The sequence below is a fragment of the Arachis hypogaea genome, chromosome 17 (genome assembly GCF_003086295.3).
Source record: "Arachis hypogaea cultivar Tifrunner chromosome 17, arahy.Tifrunner.gnm2.J5K5, whole genome shotgun sequence".
NCBI classification, from domain to species: domain Eukaryota; kingdom Viridiplantae; phylum Streptophyta; class Magnoliopsida; order Fabales; family Fabaceae; genus Arachis; species Arachis hypogaea.
In genome coordinates, this window is record NC_092052.1 from 26,031,985 (window position 1) to 26,048,823 (window position 16,839).

Sequence of the window (16,839 nt, forward strand, 5' to 3'; positions counted from 1 at the left end):
TCTGTTTAATCTTTTGGGAATCCTTCAAGGTTGTGATATCAACATCATACAAATCTCCATCACCATTTTAATCAACATCGCTGTCATCAAAAGCTACTTCTATTGCACTATCTCTAGCACTGTTTTCACTCCACTGTTCATCGTTGTCTCCGTCAACAGTGGCATCATCATTCTCTGGCTGGTAGTCATCATCACCTGAAAAGTCTGACCTCTCTGCAGACATGAAATCATCCTCCGACATATCAGATTGGGCTTCTGTCACCACCTTGGGCTTCTTACCCACCTTTGCCTAAGCAGATGATTGGGCTTTATGCAGCACAATTAGACCAGGCCTAACAGTCCCTGCAGTGGGTGCAGTAGGCTCATCACCATCTATCTCTTGAACTTTCTCAATTGTACAACCTTTCCTAGCAGTAGCACTCTTTTTGTGAACAATAAAAAACTCCACCATGTTGTCCCTCATTCCAATTCTGGTCATATCCATTGCATCCTTGTCTGTGTGAAGCATCCTCAGTCCTACCTCTGTTTCATCTTTTGGAGACTTATACCACATTGCAGCGATGTTCTCTACCACATATCCCTGTTCGACCACTATCTCGATTGCCTCGAACCTACTCTACGTATCTTCATCACAGTAGTCTATTATCGAAGTCTCACCCCCCATATAGTGTAAAGGTTCACCATCAAACCCAAACTTTCTCCCATGGTGTATCTTGACACTAAAATAACTCATTCTCCAAACAATATGTCAGACAAACATAACAGACTTCATAAAATTCTCACATTGATCAACAACAATAGAAACGCATAAATGCAATCACCAGGGCAAAATAAAAACTTCTAAAACAAAACAATAACCGAATAAAGAACTATAATACAAAACAATCACACACAGCATCATTACATATCAAAATGCATTAAAATTACAACCAAATGGGCTGAGGACATTTGATAAAGGAATACCTGACACGATCTTCTTCCAGAAAAGAAGGGTTTCAAACTAACTGCTTTTGTCGAACTTGAATGTTGCTAAAGGACAATGTTGCCTCTCTAGCTGCGATTAGCAACCCTTGAGTGATGATCAGTAGGGTTCGTGTGTTTTTAATCGTTCCGTGCTTCACAAGAATAAAAAGAAGAGTCAGTGATAGAGTAAGTATGCGTTCTGTCCCAACGCGGGAACCATTACACGTCTATTAACCTTTGCCCTCTTCAGTTTGTCACGTTGGACACAACATTAAAAATTTTATTCCTATTTAACAGTAGGACTTGATTGATGCAAATCAAAACTATTTTAGACGTAAATAAGATACTTTAAATATTGGAGACTAAAATAAAATTCACTCCAAACATAGATGATCAATTTAGTATTTTATCCTTATACTTATTATTTAACGCACCTATCATCTACTACGAGGATTTAATTGTATATTTAGATATGTACATGAAAGAGACTTATGATTGAAAACGATACAATCAATTATATTATATAATTTTGATGTTTGTGTGTGTCAATATATCGAAACTTTAGGCACTTTACTTAGCTTTTATTATTGAAACAAATCTATCTATGATTTGTAGAAAAAGGAACTTTCATTTTACTATCAATTCTTGCAACTTGGCTAATGACCACCCTTTTTTTTGTACTAATAACTTTTTATTAGAAAAGAGAAACAAAATGATTATACCCATGGCTTTGTTTCGGCGTACCTTCCATGCGTGCACACCTCTCGTGAATAATTCTCCTACTTTATATTATTTATGATTTAAGATTTTAATTTTTAAGTTTACAAAAGACTCAAAATACATTAAAAAAGGTAAATTTAGGGAAAAAATTTCTGCTAACACATCTAAATTAGGGGTGCACATGGGTCGGATGAAGCCGGGTTTGATGTGACTCAGATCTGACCCGAAATATACACCGGGTCTATTTATTAGACCCGAATCCGACTCTAGACCCGATGAAACCAATACACTTTCGGATCACAATTATACTGGGTGAAAACCGGGTAAAAACCGAGCGAAAATCGGGTCATTAACATTACATTACGTTGATACCTTCTTGTAAGCTAGCATGTAAAAATATCCAAATTTTTAAGACTCCAACCATTAGTTAACATAGTAAAATTCACTTAAAAAAATATAACAAGAACCAACCCTTCTTCAAAATTAAAGCATCACCACAATCAATATTAAAGCATAACCACAATCAATACTAATATTGTCTAATAATACCAAATATTTAAATCAATACAAATAACACAATCTTATGTATTAGTCTAAAGTCTTATGCATTCTAAACATAAAACATTAACTTATAGTCTTATAATGACTAATAACACAAAATATTAAGGTTTACAATACTTAAATTCCACAAAAGAATAGTCATGATCCATCACTAATAACACAAAATATTAATTATGTATGATGACCGGACCACCGGGCCGACTTTGGGTGACCCGAGTTATGGCCCGGACCCGACCCGAAATAATGACCGGGTCTATTTTTGAGACCCGTACCCGACCCTAAACCCGATGAAATCACACCAATTTAGTCTCTAAAATGTTTGGGACCGGGCCGGGCCTTCGGGCCGGGTCGGGTCTATGCACCCCTAATCTAAATTTGAGTAATTTATGTTAATAAAATAAATGAAGATTAAATTTACGCAAATACTTTAAATAAAAATTGATTATACATTTGTCTTAAACATATTTATATAAATGGAATCAGTATAACTCGATTTTACCATTTACATGTAAATTAAATACATCAATTCAATTTAGTAAGTGACCTAATAAATCAAAATAGGATAATTCAATTTATTAGAAGAGAAACGAAAAAATACTTGGTCCTTAGTAAATCGAATTGGGTGAGTTCGATTTATAAGCGGATATAAATCTCAAGCTAAATCGAATCACTCTGATTCGAATTAGCTGTAGATATAATATACAGTATACTTTTATAAACCCTTATTTGTGAATACACTCTGATTTAAAAATATTTTTATAAAAATTTAAAATTTTAAAAAATTAAATTTTTTATTTTTAAATTTAAAAATTAATTTTTTTTATTTAAGATAGAAAAATAAAATAAAGTCCAAAAATATTTAGTAAATAAAAAGTTGAAAATTTATTATTTTTAAACTAAAAAATAATTTTTTTCTTGAAATTAGAAAAATAAAAATTTCAAAAATATCCAATAAACAAAAAAAACTTTAAAAGTTTAAATTTTTATGATTAATTTATTCAACACTTGGAAAAAAGTCCAGCAATTATAGCATTATCCAGTGAATAAAAAAACAAAAATAATATTTTTAAAAAAAATTAAAATTTTAAAAAAATTAAATTTGTCATTTTTGAATTCTTAAATGTTAAAATTAAATTTTTTAATTAATGTAAAAAAATAAAATAAAGTCCAGTTTTATTTAATAAACAAAAAATTTGAAAATTTATTATTTTTAATTTTTAAACTAAATTTTTTTTACTAAAGGTAAAAAATAAAATATTCTAAAAATATTCAATAAAAAATTTTTAACATTTTTAAAATTAATTTATTTTTAATTTATGAAAAAGTTCTGCAGCTGTATCACTATTCGGTGAATACAAAACAAAAAAATATTTTTATAAAAATTTTAAATTTTAAAAAACTAAATTTTTTTTATTTTTGAATATTTAAATTTAAAAATAAAATTTTTTATTTAAGATAAAAAATAAAATAAAGTCCAACAATATTTAGTAAACAAAAAATTTAAAAATTTATTATTTTAAAATTTTTAGATTAAAATAATAATTTATTTAAAAAATTAAAAAAAATTTCAAAAATATCCAATAAATAAACAATTTAAATTTTTAAAATTAATTTATTTTATATTTGTGAAAAAGTCTAGTAGGTGTAGAATTATCTTGTGAATAAAAACACAAAAAAATATCCTTGAAAAAATTTAGCATTTTAAAAAACTAAATTTTTTATTTTTAAATTTTTAAATTTAAAAATTAAATTTTTTATTTAAAGTGAAAAAAATAAAGTACAATAATATCTAATAAACAAAAAATTTGAAAATTTATTTTTTATTTAAATTTTCAAACTGAAATTTTTATTAAAAATAGGAAAAAATGCCAAAAATATTCAACAAACAAAAAAATTTTAAATTTTAAATTTTAAATTTTTAAAATTAATTTATTCTAAATTTATGAAAAAGTTCAACAGGTGTATCACTATCCGATGAATAAAAAAATAAAAAAATAATTTTATAAAAATTTAAAATTTTAAAATATCAAAATTTTTATTTTTGAATTTTTAAATTTAAATATTAATTTTTTTATTTAAGATTAAAAAATAAAATAAAGTCTTGCATTATTTAGTAAATAAAAAATTTAAATATTTATTATTTTTAAATTTTTAGACTAAAAAAATAATTTTTTAGTAAAAGTAGAAAAATAAAAAATTCTAAAAATATCTAATAAACAAAAAAATTTTAAATTTTAAATTTTTAAGATTAATTTACTCTACATTTGTGAAAAAGTCCAACAGATGTAGCATTATCTGGTAAATAAAAAAAGAAAAATAATATTTTTAAAAAAATTTAGGTTTTTTAAAAAATAAATTTGTCATTTTTGAATTTTTAAATATAAAAATTAAATTTTTTATTTAATATAAAAAAATAAAACAATGTCCAATTTTATCTAATAAACAAAAAATTTGAACTTTTTTTATTTTAAATTTTTAAAATAATTTTTTTTACTAAAAGTAAAAAAATAAAGAATTTCAAAAATATTCAATAAACAAAAAATTTTAAATTTTTTAAATTATTTTATTCTTAATTTATGAAAAAGTTCTGCAGGTGTATCATTATTCGGTGAATAAAAAACAAAAAAAATATTTTATAAAAATTTAAAATTTTAAAAAAATAAATTTTTTTATTTTTAAACTTTTAAATTTAAAAATTAAATTTTTTTACTTTAGATAAAAAAAATAAAATAAAGTCCAGCAATATTTAGTAAACAAAAAATTTAAAAATTTTTTATTTATAAATTTTTAGAATAAAAAATAATTTATTTAATAAAAATAGAGAAATAAAAAATTTTAAAAATATCCAATAAATAAAAAATTTAAAAAGTTTAAATTTTTAAAATTAATTTATTCTATATTTGTAAAAAAATCTAACAAGTGTAGCATTATCCTGTGAATAAAAATACAAAAAAAATCCTTAAAAATTGAGATTTTAAAAAACTAAATTTTTTATTTTTGAATTTTTAGATTTAAAAATTAATTTTTTTATTTAATGTAAAAAAAATAAAATAAAGTCCAGCAATATTTAGTAAACAAAAAATGTGAAAATTTATTATTTTTAAATTTTTAGACTAAAAAATAATTTTTTTACTAAAAATAGAAAAATAAAAAATTTTAAAAATATCTAATAAATAAAAAAAATTTAAAAGTCTAAATTTTTAAGATTAATTTATTCTACATTTGTGAAAAGGTCCAGCAGGTATAACGTTATCCGATAAATAAAAAAATAAAAACAGTATCCTTAAAAAATTTTAGGATTTTAGAAAACTAAATTTGTCATTTTTAATTTTTAAATGTAAAAATTAAATTTTTTATTTAACGTATAAAAATAAAATAAAGTCAAGTTTTATCTAGTAAGCAAAAAATTTAAAAATTTATTCAACAAAATACACACGTGCATGTCCCCACTTCCACCATATCCAACACTACCACCATCTACACCCTCACCTTCTCCACCATTTCCTCTATCTCTTCCACTATCTCCTCCACCCCCACCATGTTTTCCATCACTAGGACCACCACCCTCTCCGCGACCACCTCCACTTCTACCCCTAACTCGTCTAATACGTCGACCAGGGCGAGCCTGTCCTTTCAAGCTAGCAATCTCCTCCTCGACCCACCTTCATTCATAATCATTTACCTATGTTCGATACGAAGCCTATCTAGGACATCAGGCACCTGCACCACAGGAGGTGCTTGTCCTCTTCTTCTAGGGGCTGCTTCTGTCAAAATTCTATTTGTTCTTGAGTCACCGAAGAATAACTCCGGTGATAAGAATTTTTGTCCATGCTCATAACACTACTCCAAGTATAACTTTGATAGGCTTGGATTGGGAGAGATATCAAGTTGGAGTACATGCTAAACTCTGTTAGCCCAATAGAGGTGCCAAGACTGATGCATACTAGAAAACCAACGATCCCCACTTCTACCAACTTTCAACATCAAAAAATCTATGTCTAGTGTTTGACTAGGTTGATGCTTTACTACCTCAAGTTGTGGTTGTACCATATCCACTTGATGCCACTCTACCACAATAAAGTATATTAATGTCGTGACATCCCTCCACAATATCGTATGCTGTGAATCTAGTATATCAAGATGATATCTTTACACAGCCTCAGTTGTGCTATAAGGCATCCATGTGAACTATAAAAGAAAAATAATGTTAAAGTTCATTAGTTAACAATAAATGCATCAAAAGAATACACGCTATGAATAGAACATGCACTTAATGACTCTAGAGTAATACTTACATTTTTGTGCTATAATAAGTCTAGCATCAACCGTCATTGCATCACTCTGGGCTCTTTTTCGCTCGAAGATGGTTGATATCCCAATCACCTACGATCTGATACATTAGGTTAATAATGACAAAGCATAGAATGACTAGTAAATGATATAAGATATTTAAAAAATATATATACATTGACGCCAGCAGCCAATGAAATGCGTCAAACCTAACAAGCCTGAAAGTAAGGAAATACTAAAAGATCTATGACTGTAGTAGCTGTAATTGACCAATCAACTTAACGACGTTCTTATTGGTAACACAAAACATGCATCAATACAACCGTACACGAGCGGCGGACACCCAACTGTATTTGCCCAAGTTGTCTAGCCCAGTTACGTAAGGCAACTACTAGATGTGAGAAAGTGTCACAAATTTGTCACCAAACAAATGAGTCAATAGCAACATTATAATATACGCTCTTGCATATCTCCTCACAGTCTCCTTGTTTGCATTTGGAGGAAACTCATTGAATGTCTCCTGAAACAACGTGCACTTCACAATGAACTTGTCAATATAGTTTGTAGGAGGCAACACACCCAGAGATTCCTCGAACCAAGTTGAAGCAGGTTAACCGCCCAAAATACACTTCTCGAAGTCTATCAGACATCCACTCATGTAGTCATCATTAATCGGAAGGCCTGGCTTGTACACTACATCTTGTAATGTAATGGTACACTCTCGGAATGGCATATGAAACTTATGCATCTCGGAGCACGATCTCTCAACAAAAGCTCTAACTGATGGCTCATCTAGCTTAAATTAGGTGTCATTGAGCCTCACAAGATGGTATAATTTAGCAGTCTGTAAGTATGGTATAGCCCAGTCGTTCAAGGACATACCATACTGTCTCCTCAGACTACTAATACATCAAGTCCGCTGCATAATAGTATAAAACATTTATTAAGAATTCATAACAAACTTTACATAATCAACAAATAATTATATTAAAAAAATTTAATCTTATTCATGACTCGTTGAAAAAAAAATTAAATAATAGTCAAATTCATAATCTTATAATTTATTAAGTACTCTTATCAAAAGTGGTGATAATCCTTTTCAAAAAAGTTAAAGTCCAATCATATCATATATCCAAAATCTAATCTTAGAATTTCCATCATATATACTACTCTAGCTTTATCTATAAAAATTAAATCTCCACAAAATCTACATTCACTGACATTTACAACAATTCTAAATCACTATTCTTTCTAATTTAAAAATTTTAATAGAAAAAATTTTAAACTCACTACTCTAACTAACTGTTAGTCAAAATAATTACTTTCGAAAGTTAAGTCGATTCGAAACGTTGATAAAGTTCGAAATGGAAGCAGAGACCAAAAGAGATACACATGCAAGCATTAAGTGAAAATTGTTTAGCACGGGTTCAATGGAAACGATAAATTGAGCAGTTGCTCGAGTGAAGAATCGAGCAGTTACTCGAATGAAGAAGATCGAAGACCTTCTTTGAATTAAAAATTTGTTAGTAACACTTTTGGGCAAAAAAGCGAAAACGGTTACCCAAAGTTTATGAAAATGAGTTATAAATATTAGAAAGTTTTAGGAAATCAAGGTTGAAACTTTTCTTCAGAAATACACTCAAGCACACTCATATCCCAGCGAATTCCTGAGTCTGCATTCGAGTTCGATTTCTGTAAGGTTCCTTCCATGTCTTTATGTTTTCAATTTACAATTTCAGCAAAGTTTACTTTCTTGTCAAATTTACCTTTCAAGTAATGTTTAATTTCTTTGCTCAATTTATATTCCAGTATCTTTAATTTTTATGTCAAAAGTCCTTTGATTCAATCGAAGGAATTTTTATCGCTTTATTTAAATTCATTGCAAACCTTTTTATTTTTCGATTTCATTCAGTTTATCTTTCAAAAATCTTATTTTACACCTTTTGAACCGTTTACTTTTCTAAATGCTCGTCTAATTCAAGGACCTTTGATTCACTTATAGAAAAATCGGTACCTACAAAAGAGGAGTAGGTTTCGCTCCCAGACCATTAGAATCGAACCACCATCGATTTGCTAAAAATCGACAAAACACTAACATTTATAATCTAATAATTCTAAATTACTAATGATTGTTAATATTTTTAATTTAACACGAAGAAAAAAAATTATTTACTCACATTCTCATTAATGTTATCAGCAATATAGACAATTCTATCTAATCGGTATATATGATTTGGGTCATTCTCTATGACCGCAATTTTGAACTTTGTTGCTTTATGTCTCAAAATTATCTCTGACATGGGTTTTCGGGGGGAGAGAGATTGTGAATGTAAATCATAAAAAGAAACATTTGAAGTAAATCGAACCAGGATGATTCGATTTATTCTTAGAACTGTATCCTCTTATATATCAAAAGTGGCTTGTTTGATTTATTAAAGACCCAATTTTATCTCACTTTTCTTTTAGTAAATCGAATTACCTATTTCGATTTACTAGGTCATATCAAATTGGTATGATTTGACTTTTATGTAAATAACTAAATCAAGTTACAGTAATTCAATTTATAATTTATATAGATATGTTTAGGATAGACGTATAACTAATTTTCATTTAAGACTTATGCATAAATTTGATCTTCATTCATTTTATTAATGTAAATTATTTTTTAAATTTTATTAATAAAAAAATAAAATGTATGTATATTAAAAAATAGTACTAAATCAATATATATATATATATATATATATATATATATATATATGTATATTAAAAAATAGTACTAAATCAATATATATATATATATACGGGCCTGCTACACATACAAGTATACAAGCATCCAAGTTGGCCCAGCCCAAATCGAAGACACGCGCATAAAGAAGCATCACATGGTGCGTCAAAATCACGCGCTCAACACAAACGGTTACGTATGGCAGACTCTTCCACTTCCTCCACTTCTTCCACTTCTCAAAACGCTTCGAAAACAAGGAAACGCTCCCATTTTCGAGCAAAAATCAAAGTTCAAAATATACAAATTGTTGTTCGAAACCTCCATCAAAACAACATCAAACTCTCCGTGAAGAATCTGAAGAGAAAACAAAGCAACAACACTCAACGTAAGTTCATTAAGATTACTGTATATTCTACTTTTCTTCTACGTCGTTCTTCTAGGGTTTACTGGGCTACTATTCTTGCTTCTTTGTTACACTGTTCTAAGTTCTACGTCGTTCTTCTAAGTTCTACGTCGTTCTACGTTCTTGTTCTAAGTTCTCCTGCTACTGTTGTTGATTTTTGGGGGTTTATTCCGTAGATTGGGGGGTGTATACTGCTTGAACTTGTAATGTGGCTTGATATTGAAGCATGTTTGACTGATATCTGACTGATATATATGAATGTATCTGAATAATATCTATCTCGCTGTTATCAATGGGTGTATCCGATTCTTACATATGGGTGTATCTCACTGTAATCAATGGGTGTATCTGACTCATATATGCGTGTATCTTACTGATATCTCAATTAATTTGATATTGAAGCATGTTTGAGTGATACCTGACTGATATATATGGATTTATCTGAATCATATCTATGGGTGTATCTCACTGTTATCAATGAGTGTATCTGAATCATATCTGTGGGTGTATCTTACTGTTATTAATGGGTGTATCTGACTCTTATATATGGGTGTATCTTACTGATATCTTTGGGTGTATTTTTCGTTTCAGATAAAATGGCAGCAAGAAACCAAACGAAAGACCTGAAGTGTGCCACACATCTCCTGAGTGATAAGTTCAGAAACATGACTGAGGAGAAGAAGGCAATTGTCAGGGATCTCGGATTTGGTGGGTTGATGCACGTCCCACCTCTAAGGGTGGATCACCAACTCTTAAGGGAACTGGCAAACAACTTCAAACTTGGGGAGAACAGACTGAAGACAGGATATGGTTCTTTCCAAATAACACCAAAGATAATAGGTGATGCGCTTGGCATCAATGCAACAGGTAACTATAGGTGTATATTAAGTTCATGATTGGGTGTATTTAAGGTTGATGCTTGGGTATTTTTGAACCGATTTTGATACTTTGTTGTTTTCTTTTTTGTAAGAAATCTGTTTCCTGAGAAAGTTGAGTATAAGCAACTTTCTGATGATGACAAAATAATTTATAGAAGATTCCAGGGTAAGACCCTCAAAAGTCTTACCGATGAAATGATGGAAATAGGCGTTGGCAGCGAAGAGGAACGCCTGATGTTCAAGAGGATATTCATCCTCTACATACAGATGGCGTTCCTTTTGCCAACGACGATAAACAAAATATTGCCCGTGCACCTCGCCCCAATTTTTAAGATGGACGGCATATCGGAGAGAAACGGGGGGGGGGGCATGTTTTGACCTTCTTGATCAAAGGCATCACAGACTACCAGGAGAAGAAGAAGAAGGCAATTGATGGCTGCCTCTTTGCCCTCATGATAATATACTTTCATCTTTCTGAAAACAAAGGCAAGAAGAGGGCTGAAAGACCACCAAAGTCTTGGATTGCCAACTGGACTAAGGAGCAGTTGGTGGAAAGAATGACTGCAGAAAGAGAAGAAATTTTGGTAAGTAAACATAATATGTTGCTTGTATTTTATTTACCTGAATGCTGCTAGCTAAAATATCTCATGTTTCAGGGGATTGTGAAGATGGCGGAGACAAGAGCAAGAGAAAAAATGAAAAAAAAAAGAAAAAAAAGAAAAAAAACAAGAAATAAAAAAAACAAAAAAAAGGAAGGCGAGTCCAACATCGTCTTCGGAGACAGAAACAGCTACTGACAGTGACACTTCTACCTCTGAGTCTGAGACTCAACAAGACTCAGAGGATTCAGCAAGAAAACACCCCATCAAAAAGGGGAAAAAGTAAGTACCATACTTGGGTGTAATTTCTTTTTCGAGTTGGGTGTATTTTGTTGATCACGTTGGGTGTATTTTTAGTATGTTCTAAATAATCACTGTTTGCCTTCCAGAATGGACTCCAGAAAAAGAAAGCAGAGGCAAGAGGAGCCAGATTCTGATTCAGAATCTGAATCTGAACAAAGTGATGAGTAATGTCGTGAAATTATTACTCCTTTCTTTTGGCTTCATTATAAAGATTTCGTGTATTAACTGAAGTGTCTATTATTAACTTATAGGAGCGAAGAATCATCACCTGCAGAGAAGGAGAAGGAGAAGAAAAAAACAAAAACAACACAAAAAAAGTAAGCACTTCTTTGCATAATATTCTGTGATAAAATTAATTTTTTATTTCTGATTGGTACTCTTTTTTTTCCACCCAAAACACAACCAAAAAAGAAAAAAGTTCTCGTGGAGGATTCACCTCCTAAAGAAGACCAATACTTTGACGGGTACAGTACCTCGTAAGCTATATTACCGTCTATCGTCGTAATTATTTTTGTTAACATCTTCTTTTATGAATGTAGTGAGACATATGAAATATCAAGTGACGAACTGGATGAATGGCTAGGGCAAAACGTTGATAAATCTGCTGCAGAGGGGTATGTCTTGCTGGGCTGTCTATTTCATATTTTGTTGTGTTTTGTATGCTAATAATTGTTTCTTGTTTCACAGCGAGAACCAACCTGACCTGCGATCGACAGAAGGTCGCTATGTGTCGTCTGAAACGTAAGAAGCTTTATTATTTAATAAAATCTTGTTATCATGATTTGGGTGTGTCTTGTGGAACCATTTGGGTGTATTGTGTGGATCAAGTTGGGTGTATGTTGTTTAATAAGTTGGAATATTAACTTTGTTGTGTTGGGTGTATATTGTCCATTCGGTTGGTTGTATCTTGTGCATTCATTTGGGTGTATTTTATACCTGTATCTTATTTTGTCTGAATAACATGAAATCTGTTTTAGAATACCGGCTGTGAACTTGGGAAGTGATGGTCCTTCCTCTCAAGGACACACAGAACAGAGTAGTGTAAACCAGCCGTCACAGAGCATGTAATTTCTCTTTTAAATAACCGTTACTTTTGTTCTTCTATTACCCTTCTACTTCTAATTCTGTATATATTTTTTTTAGAAAAAAAAGCCCTTTATTATTTTATTCAAGAAAAAAAAAGGCAGGAAAAAAAAGCAAAAACTGCAAGTATGTAAGTTCTCAAAAAAACAAAGCCTGTCTTCTTTTTGAATTGTTCGGGTGTATTTCTTGAATTTCTTTGGGTGTATTTTAGGTTGAGTCCGTCTGATTCGAATATGATGGTTGTGAGGGAACAGACACCGTCCGAAGCGCTTGCAATGTGAGTTTTCCAATAATATTTCAACCTTATAACCTTATTATTTTCAAAGGCGTTATTAACCTTTCATTTTTCTTCTTGTTTAGAGTCCCGATTCAGGTTTTTGTGCCGGCATCCCAAACAACCACTGAGACAGATTTTGAACCAACCCCTATGCTACAGATTGAAGGGACTACAGAAAGGTAAGAAATAGTATTGAGTGTATATTTGTTTGGAGTTTGGGTGTATATTAGCTAACAGTTTGGGTGTATATTGTTCCTGATTAGTTTCTTTTACGCCGTGATTAATTTTTTGTAACTGTGCAGCACTCCTGAAACCCCCAAACAACTTCAAGAGACCACACCCACGGTTCCCCCATCTCCAACTAAAATGTAAGTTCATCAGACTAAAATCAATCTTTGCTTATCATCCGTATATTCTTATTCTTATTCTTATTCTTATACATGATGACGCAGTCATCCAGACGCAGAAGACGCTGCTGCCCTGTTGATGATGGCACGGACAGCTTCCTATGTTCCTAAAACATATCCAGGGGTGCCATCATTCAGCCTTGGATTGACTGATTCAAGCCAGGAGGGGGCGTCAACGCAGGAGACAGAAAGGGAAAAATCTCCAGAAGCTGCGAATTTGATAGAACAATTGGACAGTTTGGTCCAAAGAATAGCAAGCAGCACGGCGAAGGGAAAAAACACAAGTCCACAAATTCAGAGGGAGACTGGGGGAGAAAGTTCTGCAAAGTTTGAAACTCCTCGGGGATTATATCAGATTACGGATGATATGAAACAAAAGTACTACATCTGGGGGACAAGACTGAAAGAAGATGCAGATGGCAATACTAACGAGTATGAGGAAATGTGCACTCTGATTGGCCAAGGAAAATACATTTTGTTGAGAATGCACCTTGCTTCCCTCCAGGCAAAAAGTGATATAGAATCTCAGGTAATATTATAATAAGATTAATGTTTTTACACCAAAGTCAATTACAATGCTTATTAATGTAAAATTGATTTCGGCATATATTTCTAGATTGTATCTGCCATTTGCCTCATCCTCAACAACAAAAATGAAAAGAGATTTCAAGAACAAATATACTGTCTCCCCCCTATATTGTGGTAAGTGTTACTTCTACGAACTTCGGGTGTATTTTCTGTATTGATTTGGGTGTATTTTTCACGTTCGATTGGGTGTAAGTTTAGTATTTCATTTCTTGTTTCCCATTCTTGCAGTGCATGGCACTTTCGGATCACCCAAACGGGGAATTCGTATCACCGAAAACGAAAAAGAAATTCAGGGTGGAAGCCTACCCAAGTTTCATTCCCTTCATAGATAGAAAAAAATTGACTTCGCACCCATATGTAAGTATTCGTTTGCTAAATTTGTTAGTACGCTTATTTACTTATTTGCAAAATAAAATAACACACTTTTCATGTGTGGCAATCCTTCAGATTTTTGCCCATGTCTGCTACGCGGGGCATTGGTGGTTATGGCTGATAAATACAAGAAAGCGGAAATGTCAAATACTTGACCCGCTACACAAAAAAGCTCCCACCGATGAGAGAAAGGCCATTAATAAATTCACTGTAAGTTGCCTCTGTCTTCTTTACTTTAATAGATAGGTCTATTTTGTTAGTTGTGATGGGGGTATATTGTCCATTCAGTTGGGTGTATCATGTCCATTCATTCGGGTGTATTACTGATTTGTTTTCGTATTTAAGGGATACGTATTTTCAAGATTGATAACATATGCCGGCGGGGAACCTCTTCAGAAAGGGGAGAGGGAGAAGGAAATTAAATCACCATATGTTAAAATATCAGGCCAAAAAACAAGGTATAAATTTGTGAGTCTGAACATTAAACTTTTGTAAATGAGATTTGTAATTTATTTTCTTCGTTTTCAGCTATGACTGCGCTGTGTACGTTATGAAGTGGATGGAGATAATTGAGCCGGAAAACATCAAAAAGGGGAAGTATCAATGGGATAATTGGCCACAGGTAACTGTCTTTAGAACCATATAACTCTGTATTACTTTACTGAATTAATATTGCTGTTTAAACAGAATATACTTTTTTATTGTAGGAGGAGGTGGACCACTATAGAGTGGAGTACGCTTCCCGGATACTATTCAGTGAGATGAATACACAGAGAGATCGGGCAATTAGAGAGAGTAGTGCTATAAGGCTGTCGAAGCCATCCTCTGTATTATTGAGTCCGTTTTGTCAGATTAATTCTGCTGATATAGAAACTGGGTAATCCATCTGCTTGGTAGTTTATAAATTGAACAAATGATGTAAATATTTGCCATTTAACAACAACTTCTATTCCATGTATATTTTTTCCCATAGTTAAAATATCTTTGCTGGTAAACTGTCAGTGATGTATTCAAAGGCTGTATTACAGGTGGTAAAATATGAAGGAAAAAATCAAGGCATATATAAACACAAATTATAAACTGTTACACCCAACGCAAGTCTAATAATACACCCAAGATTGTATAAAATATACACCCAAACTGTCTGCGCTGTATTCAAAATGTATGAATTACATGTACTAAAATATGAAGAAAAACATCAAATCAAATATAAACCCATAACCTGAGAATTTTTACAGCTTTTGTTTTATATATATCTATATATGTGTCTATATCTAAATTGTGAATTAACGAAAATACACCCAAAATAACAGTGCTTTTACACCCATATTCTGTAAAACTATACACCCAAGGAGTTATCCCCTGCTGCTGGTACCCTAAACTGATAACTCATAACGTGTCCTTGATATTGGCTGCAATTTGAATGCGCCGCTGATGCAGCATCAAACAGGTTTATCTGAAATATAACACACACACATTACCTAAACTATTAACGAGAAAAATAAACTCAATCGCCACAAATTTAAAGAACATTACTTTTACCTCGCTTAAAACTTTCGTCTTCTTCTTCTTTGTGGCATTTGCGATCTGTTTCTCCAGCTTTGAACCTAGCCTGTTTTTTGGACGTCCTCTTGTTCGAATCCTTGGCGGGCTTTGAAGCTCGTTAACGGATTCCAAGTTGGCGTCTTCGTGGGATAAAGAAGATGTCCCCTTCCTTTTGGCTTTTAATGCTTCCATCTCGGCCATGACGTTATCGTACGCACGGTGCAGAATTGCAGTCAGCTCCTCCGATTCGGAGGCAAATTCGCATATATTTTGCGAACGAAAAACCAATTGGTCGAACCTCTTGCTTCTTGGCTCCATTAGTGGCTCGTCGTGGCTGCTCTTGATGTGTGTGTGTCGCCTCTTTACCTTCTTGCTCCATCGTTCCAGTATGTATCTCGGTGACACTTGGCTTACTTGTTCGAAGCTTAACACGCTTAGTGCGTGACGGCACAGTATCCCTCTCGACTCGAATAATAAGCAATGGCATTTTACCTCGGCTGCAACCGAGTCGTAAGTAACCACGAACTTGTTGAATATTGAGCTGGAAACTTGTTCTCCGACTTCGTATACTGAATAGCCTAGAGCGGAATTCTTTAGTCTGGTGATGCAATTCGCCTTTCCTCTGAATTGCGCTTGGACTTCCCTAAACTTTGCGTGAGTGTACGCATCTTGAAACTGAGCTTCAATGCAGGATTTGGTTGCACACGGTATGACCGTATGAAAATCTGCAGCATCTGATTCTCTCTCTGCTTGCTCCCTGCTTCCGAGGCAATTATCGTATTGTTTGACGAACTGAATAAGCGAGCTGTTCCGGGTGATATACTTGTTAAAAAATGAATGCATGCTCTCGCTCCTTTGTGTGCTTCTCATCCCTGCCCAGAAATGGTGATCCAGATAGATAGGAACCCATATGTGACGGTCTTCGTACAGATCTGCATAATACACCCAAACACAGTCTATAAATACACCCGAGAAAACATGCAATTTACACCTCTGATGCAGATTTTAAAAAGACATTACCTGAAAGCCACTTGTTGTCCACAAGACCAAAATTCAGCAGAAAATCGTTCCAATTCCTATCGAATGAGTCTTTGCTTTGAGAGTTCCAAACAACTTGGCTCA

General features: G+C 32.3%; 2 protein-coding genes and 1 long non-coding RNA gene across 3 annotated transcripts in view; 1 reads left to right on the top strand and 2 right to left on the bottom strand.

The window, feature by feature from the left end:
- LOC112766678 (amino acid transporter AVT1I-like) overlaps positions 1–16,839 on the bottom strand; it is a 61,008-nt gene that overhangs the window by 36,463 nt on the left and 7,706 nt on the right. The gene's annotated exons all lie outside the window — the stretch shown is intronic.
- On the top strand, positions 14,500–14,979 carry LOC112764374 (uncharacterized). Its single transcript, XR_003183127.2, has 3 exons — positions 14,500–14,630; positions 14,701–14,794; positions 14,880–14,979. It is a non-coding gene; the product is annotated as an uncharacterized lncRNA (long non-coding RNA).
- LOC140181120 (protein FAR-RED ELONGATED HYPOCOTYL 3-like) lies at positions 15,418–16,654 on the bottom strand. The gene is made up of 2 exons (XM_072223839.1): positions 15,715–16,654; positions 15,418–15,628 (listed from the first exon to the last, which is right to left on the bottom strand). Exons 1-2 carry the CDS (start codon positions 16,585–16,587, stop codon positions 15,512–15,514), a joined length of 990 nt encoding a protein of 329 aa, XP_072079940.1. The 5' UTR covers positions 16,588–16,654; the 3' UTR covers positions 15,418–15,511.